The 8,208-nt window shown below is 40.2% G+C and overlaps 1 protein-coding gene across 1 annotated transcript; it reads left to right on the plus strand.

Moving 5' to 3' along the window:
• Window positions 1-2,335: 2,335 nt before the first annotated feature.
• KCNJ16 (potassium inwardly rectifying channel subfamily J member 16) lies at window positions 2,336-3,625 on the plus strand (the record flags this gene model as incomplete). Its single annotated transcript, XM_082008209.1, has 1 exon — window positions 2,336-3,625. One exon carries the CDS (start codon window positions 2,336-2,338, stop codon window positions 3,623-3,625), a length of 1,290 nt encoding a protein of 429 aa, XP_081864335.1.
• Window positions 3,626-8,208: the final 4,583 nt, after the last annotated feature.

Here is an 8,208-nt window from a genome sequence, read left to right on the forward strand (position 1 = left end):
AGTCCGAGTTCCTAATGCAAGATGCCTCACAACCAAAGTTGTCTCCTGTGTGTGACAGGCTACTGTAAAATCAGTGTACTCTGCCACATAGCTGCATGTGTGACAGTCTGTAGTTCTTGCCAGCACCAACAAAATCTAAAGATGGTGCCAGCAAAACACGATGTTTGAAATATGATGATTTGGTGATGGCAACAGCAGAGAGTGGAATCAACTCAGAAGTCTTTGATTCATGAACTGTTTAGCCCCTTTTAGAGTCCCTGGATGTTTGTGAGTATTTTCAAGGAACTCTAGTTTGAATGAATCAATAAGAAAAACAGCATGATTTTATTTAAGATTATATTGGCTCCTGATTACAGTTTGCTTCATTTTCACACCTCACATTATGAGGTTCTTAAAAAAATAACTCAACAGTTTCCAGTTTTTGTTTGTTGTTAAATATGACTTATAAAATATTAGGTCAAGAGTCTTCAATAGACTAGGCTACACTGTTTGTTTAAAGCTATGAGTAAAGCAAGTCATATGAATGTTTCCAAAGACTGTATTCCAAGAAGTATTTTTGGAAACATTAATGTTGTGTTTTTTAATGAAGGCCACATTCTGAGGCTACGACACCATATGTCACATTCATTTCTGTACTGAAAAAAAAAAAAAAAAAAGAAAAAAGAAATGGAAACTATGTTTGGCTTTTAAGTGTTTTTGGAATAGTGTCTATGCATGCTTGTCATTGTTCCTTGGATGGGAGAAGAGTTCTCGGTCTGTTAATCTAGTCCATCCAATATATATTACACTCTATGGGCCTGACTCTCTTCTGCCTTGAAGTGTGTGCAGTCATTTTTACTCAGGCAAAGTGAATGAAGAGCTGAGGAAAAAGACTACCACTAGGAAACTTTTTTAAAAATTCATTTTCCATTAATATGTTGGCTTCCTTGTAAACCTACATCTGAACTTTTGTCAACTGAAACCAGCTTAAGAATGGGAAAAGTACTTGTCATTTTTCCATTGAAAACTTACAATTTTTGGAAGAATAATGACAGGTTTTCCTCAAAATATTAGCTTTTTTCTTCAGAGATATCAGTTAGAAGCATGACATTTGGCAAAAATTTTGAATTGTTCTAGCTGTGTACCCTATGACTTCTGACTTGTCAGTGTTTTGTGTGTTAGCGGTTGGGATGTAGTAGATGAGCTGGAGACCTGCAGGAAAAGGCATTTGCCTTTTTCAGTGCTGTGTCCTACAAGTAATTCATAAGCATCCTGTAACTGATTACTTCAGCTGAGTGTTTCCTTTTTTATTGGATTCCAGTTGATGAGGTCTCAGTTTCTAACATAAGTTCTTGTTATTAGTCACTAAACGTATAGCCTAGCACTTCATACTGCTGAAGATCATATGGTTGCAATCTGCAAAGACATCCATTTTTTCTCTGATCTGACAGAGGAGTCTCCTAATTCACATCACTTCCTAAATTTGGGTCATCCACAAATTTTATTAACATACTGCATGTTTGTTTCAAACTCATTAATAAAATTGTAAATACTTTTTGGCAGATGGATTTTTTTTGGTTTGTTTTAAGGAATGATCTGTAAGGGTTTCCAGGACCTCAGAGAGGTTTCTTTTTCATTTGAAATGTAAATACTTTTCTACAAATTGAACAAATGTGCCTCTGTAGCACTAGCCCAGTAAAGTTCGATTCCATGACCAGGTTTTTCTGGGCAATACTGAAACACAAATAATGATGAATGATTGTGTGGTTGATAGATTTTCTGCTTAAAACACATTTGCGCTGAACTTGCCTGCTGATGCTACTGAAGTCTTATGTCTAAATGAGGGTGTTTTCCTAGGCATTTCTTCTGATGGAGAGAAAACAAGCAAACAATTAACTACCTCAATTATTTGGCTAACTTTAAGAGGGTTCATGCCATTCCTGTGACTGCTCATGAGAGCCCATCCTCATTTGAATGCTACTTCACCAGAATATTAGAAGAGATCCTCACAGTGGGGTCACCACAAAAGTTTTTGATTTCTGTTTTTATTTACATACCACATTTTAGGATGGATATGGACATGTCTAACTGGTTGATTTTCTAGCTGCCTCATATTTCCAGGCCTAAGTTTTTGAGTTATGTTGTGTAATGCATGTCAGAGTCTGTACTCTTCAGAAAATTGCTCGTGATGGCCACAGAGTGCATGTATTTAGATTTGGTGTTCCAGAGTTCTGGCATAGGAAATTAAAACAAAAATAAACTTTTTCTTTTATTTCATAGATTTCCAATGAACAAAGAAAACAAATAGCCGCTGGGACCACAAGTGTGTTCTGTAAACTGATGCCACAAGGCAGATATGAGAAAGATGACTGAACCGAGCGGTTGCTATAGGCCTGTAAACATACAGGGAAATAAGATCAGTTACCGAGGCACTTGTCAAGAAAGCCCCGAAATGGGGATGAAAAGATTGCAGAAGCGATTTCTCCACAAGGATGGCAGCTGCAATGTGTACTTCAAACACATCTTTGGGGAATGGGAGAGCTACGTAGTGGACATATTTACCACACTGGTGGACATCAAATGGCGCCATATGTTTGTGATATTCTCATTGTCCTATGTTCTTTCGTGGTTGTTCTTTGGACTAGTCTTCTGGCTGATAGCAATCCAACACGGAGATTTATTCAATGATGAAGAAATAACCCCCTGTGTTGCAAATGTCCATAGCTTCACAGGCGCGTTCCTATTCTCCCTTGAAACCCAAACGACCATCGGTTATGGATACCGCTGTGTTACAGAAGAGTGCTCTGTTGCAATCCTCATGGTTATCCTACAGTCAGTATTAAGCTGCATTATTGACACCTTCATAATTGGAGCAGCCTTGGCTAAAATGGCCACAGCTCGAAAAAGAGCTCAAACCATTCGTTTTAGCTACTATGCCGTAGTAGGCTTAAGGGATGATAAATTTTGCCTCATGTGGCGCATTGGTGATTTCCGGCCAAATCACATGGTTGAAGGCTCTGTACGAGCTCAGCTTCTGCGCTACAAGGAAGACAAGGAAGGGAGAATGACGATGGAATACAAGGACTTGAAGTTGCTAAATGACCAGATCATACTTGTCACACCAGTGACAGTGGTACATGAAATTGATAGTGAGAGCCCCTTGTATGGTCTAGACCGGAAAGCTCTGGCCAAGGACAACTTTGAAATCTTGGTCACATTTGTCTACACAGGTGATTCAACAGGAACTTCACATCAGTCAAGAAGCTCATATGTCCCCAGAGAGATTCTTTGGGGCCATAGGTTTAACGATGTCTTACATGTAAAGAAAAAGTACTATAAGGTGGATTGCTTACAGTTTGAAGAAACCACAGAAGTTTATGCTCCTCACTGCAGTGCCATGCAGCTGGATCGGAAGGAGCAAGAATGGAACCGAACCGAGAAGACAAGGGAAAAAGAAGCAGAGATGTCAGCACGGGAGATCAAGTCATTTAGTACTAATCAAAAGGCATTTAGTGCAGTTGCTCTCATCACCAGTTGTGAAGATCCAGAAGACCCAGTGACAGCTGTCAATCTACCCTCCGGAGAAGTTTCTTATCCGAAAGCAGCTGTGACCTTAAGTAGGCTATCAATAGAGTCCCAAATCTAGCTTTTTACTGCAATTAAAATCACTTCCAACAAATTCTCCCAGCATAGCTTTTAGAATATAAACAATGAACTCATATGTACAAGTATTTATATTATAAGCCTCGCTGACAGCATGCCCACATTGTAATACATTGCTGAGCTGCTAGAAGGAGCTTCATACTGGTTAGCGTGGGTATCAGTAACAGATTAGCATTGGCACAAGAAAACAGCTTACTTTTGTGTTGACTAGACAGCTACTGTACTCGAGCAAACTTATTGTAAACTTTATTACCCTGCAGGGACCAATGTTGGACATACCCAGAGACAGATAATGATCTAGGCAGGGAACAAAAACAATGTAGTGTACCCTCTAGGTCGGATTTTTCAAAGCTGCCTAATTTATTTGGAAGGCCAGTTCCCAGTCTCTCTAGGAGGCTCTGAAACTCCCCCACCATCACAACAAACGATTACTCTTTCATTGCACCTCTCTAGCGGTTCAAATGAAGTCCTCATCCCAGGGTTACACTGGTGAATCTATGGGGCTGTTCTTTGTAGGAGGGAGTGAACTGGCAAGAATAACTGAACCCAGTATTACTGGGTAGCTTTGGAAACCTGCTTACACCCTTCCTAGTCCTGTGGGATTCCACAGTGGGATCCTGGAGAGCTTTTCTCATTTCCTAGTCGTGAGCCATTCCCAGAACTACCACTCCCTCAGCAGCCTGAGGTATGCGGTATGTCAGCTGGCTTGGGGCAGCATGGAGATTCTGTTACGTGGCTCTGACGGCTGGGAGGGCTGGCCAAACTGGCTTATTTGCACTGTTCAGAAATCAAAACGAGACCTCAAGTTTGAAATAAAAATCAGCAAAATCAGGTTAAGCCTCATAGAGAAGATCATGTTTTTACAGTGAGCTATGCAATATTTCAAATAGAAAATGTCTTTCATTTCAGAATGTCAGCCTTGCTTTTCTTTTTAGTGTATTATGCTTCTTTAAAAAGACAAAGATCAATCTGGAGACCAAACAGTGTGATTTTGTCAAAATGAAATAATTTTATTCATCTAAAATGGCTGTGTAAAAATGATCCTTCACAGAGAAATTCAACATACTCAGCTGTCAGCTCAATTTGGAAAAAAGGAAAATGTTAATGTTTTGAAGTTGTCTGCAACATGGAAGTTCCATGCTCTGCACATCTCTGTAATTATTCAATAAGCAATATCTCATCATGCTTTTTTCCCCTGATGATTACAGTTAATTTGCATTGTGTTTAATTATCATGCTAATGTAAAAAACAATTATCTCTGAATTTGTGGTTGCCTAAAATGGGATTTATCTCACCTGACCTCAGCCATCAAAAAAATTAAATGTTTGCCTGCTGGTTGAGGCTCTCTCTGGTTAACAGGACTGTTCTTCTGTATTCACAGGGGAGCTCATCCCATCTTACTCTGGCTTTTTAGGGAGCTGAAAGCAATAGGAAGTGTTTATCCTGGAAACGTTCATCCCTCCCCATTTATTGTTGAAGGAGATGAGATGACTGTTGTGGAAATGCTGGCTAACTTTAGGCTGCTAAAATTAGGTCTGACGAGTCATTCACATCATTCTGACTAATTAAAAGTTTTTATGAGCTCATCACATTTAATGAAGAAAAATAGCATGCTGAATCTTTTTTTCCTGAAATTTACTCCATATAGTAGTATTGCTGCATTATTTTAATGTATTTTGCATTTCTCTCTTGCTTGCCCTCGTCTTTGGATATATGTGATTCCTTTAGGTAAAACCAAGCATATTAACAAGCCTGGGGGAATGTGGTTATTCCAAAGTTCATTAATTAGCCTATATTATATGCTGAATCATCAGCAACAGTAGAAAACATCCTACTGTATCCTGGAAGCGAGCACTGACAGGCATTAGGGAAATAGTCTAAAAAACAGCAAGGAGTGTAGGCAAATGTGTAAGGGTCTCAATACTTATGTGGTGTTGGAAAAATCACCATACAGGTTGTATAAAATAGAACATAACCTTCAAGACATGTGAAGTAATCCTTCCACACTCCTCTGTCTTTGAAAGTTCTTGGCTTGGTTACTTTATTTGATGTTGGGCACTGCAGTTTGGGAAGGACATGGAGCAATTTGAAGAGAATCTGGAGATCTAGAAAACATGTCAGTGAGGAAGAAGGGAAATAACTTAAGGTGTTTCAGTCCAGAAAGGGGTTAGGAAACTGAGAAATAGTTCTCAAACACAAAAATTGCAATTAAGAGACAGGGACAATCTGTTGCCTGTATCTGGTGAGTAGGACAGGAAAACATGGGCTTAAGCTGAAGCCAAAGAGATTGAAGTTAGACATTAGGAAGCACTGCCACAGAGAAGGTGAAGCACCGACAGATCTGTGTGTAATCTCCGTAGTGGTGGCTTTCAGGAGCCTGTTGGAGAAAACGTCTGTATTTGCTTAATTACATGGGTAAAGCTATGCAGAGAGATGAGATACTACTGAGATATGTAATCAAAATCCCCAAACTGTCTTCAAAAGGTGCATATCTCAGATGCTGTTTGTAAAAGTAGTTTCCCTTATTAAGCTGCAAATCTCAGCAGCCTTTCCCTCTCCCAGTTATGTACTGTGTGAGCCTCTTGCGGTGAAGAAAATTCTTTCCTCAGAATGACTTTCCTGTAAGTGAAAGTACCAGGAGTCGATTTAGCATTTTGTCACATGCTTCTTGGTATAGATAGATATAAATACGTGAGCATGTACAGTAATGTATGCTTTGGCATATAAGTCAGCCACTAACTGATGAGGGTCAGGAAGAGACTTCTCTCCTGGGCATGTTAATTCGTAACAGGCTACTATACAGTTTCTTCTACTTTTATCTACAGCATCTGATACCAGCCAGTGCTGGAGACAGGATACTGGGTGAACCACTGGTCTCAACCAGTCTGGCTTTTTCTGGGTTTCTCTGATATTTTAATTTCATTTATCACAGTATAGAAACTATGTATAATGATGTACAGTAAAGCATGCATGGCATTTTTATGAATAAAGACACAGAAATAAAGAACATGCCTCTACCACACACCTTGTGAGAGCACATTTTACTTTTCTTCCCTTCAGCCACAGTTTCAAGCTTCCATATCTTATGCACTAGGAGGTCATGGAAAGATTTAGAAGGTGCAGAGTAGTCTTTTGACTTTAAAAGATGCCAAATCACAAGCAAACCCACAAAGTTATAAATCCATTCTGTGGAAGCTTCTTAGCATGGACTCCATTTGTTTGGAGGAATGAGCCAAACAAATCCCTGCTCACAGACATACACACACACGCTTCTGTGTTGTATCCAGAGCTTGCACACTGAACCTGCAGCCTCCTCCCCTGGTGAAGGATCTTTGATAGCACCAGTTGGAGAAGACAGGAGTGGACAGAGGTGTAGAAGGGATACACAACCACAAAAAAAGCGCAGACTCCTTCCATAACTATCATTTAGATGGGGCCCGACTGCGCTTTTGGTAGAGCCAGTACTTACATCCTCCCTGCCTAGGAGAGGACCTAGGAAAGGCTCTTGCAGTGCACTGGTGTACAGCAGCTTTGGCTAAATAGGAGGGAGAATCTTCCTCACCCATCTGCTTTTTTTAGATGAGGATGTTTCCCAACATTTTCCATTTGGCTTTTTTTTTATTTCATTCATCCCCATTCCAAAGCTGAGCAATGCAAAGGCAAGCAAGACTCTCAGAAACCCAACAAAAGTAACAACACATGCATCCTCACAGCAGAAATACAGACCTAACCCTTGAATTATCCCTTATGATATGGTTAAAAGTGCCCATCAGTCCAAAAGTCAGTGTCTGGCTGAATTCTGGGCTGTTCAGTGAGTTGGGAGGTGAAGAAGAAGAGCACAAGAACCCTCCCGCTCTCCCAGAGCTTTGCATATGCTCCTTGGTGTTCAGCAGAAAGCCAATACATCGGGTTGAAGTTCAGCAGCTTCTTCCCAGCCACCAAGAGGCAGCAACTGGCATTTCTTCCTGCCTCCGCTGGAAGTTGCTCATCCTGTTCCCGTCTTTTCCACAAAATTTACCAGATGAAGCAAAATTTTAACAACAAAGAGAAAATACAAACCACTTTGCATTGGACTCCTGTATCACGATTATAGCTGCATCTCGGTTCTTTTCTTTTGGAAAGTAGCACTATTGTTCTGAGTCAAGACTAGTTTATGTCAAAGGGAATATAATAAGAGATTATTATATAATTTATTTTTCCAGCTTTGCCTACCACTAAGGCAGCTGGCATTTCCTTCCCCATTATCATGTATCATTTAGTGCATATTTTCTGTGAAGTTAATTTTCAGATGTGGGACATAACATATACCCCTTTGTTTATCCCTTGTTTCTTACACACTGTGCAGGAGGTCTGACTTCAGCTGCCTACCTGAAGCATTACGGTTACACAGTTACCCTCACTTCAGGAAATAACAGGTACCTTCCAGGGTGCCAGAATTGTTTGTGTGGGAAGAAAAAATTGCTTGTAAGCTTTTTTCAGCTCTTAAATCTTTGCTGGTTTTGAGCTGGGAACCTGCAAACAGAAAGAACTGGTGTCTCTGTGGTGGGCCCAAGAGGCCCACGTAGG

This window comes from Phaethon aethereus (assembly GCF_964289735.1).
Source record: "Phaethon aethereus genome assembly, chromosome: 18".
Taxonomy (NCBI): Eukaryota; Metazoa; Chordata; class Aves; order Phaethontiformes; family Phaethontidae; genus Phaethon; species Phaethon aethereus.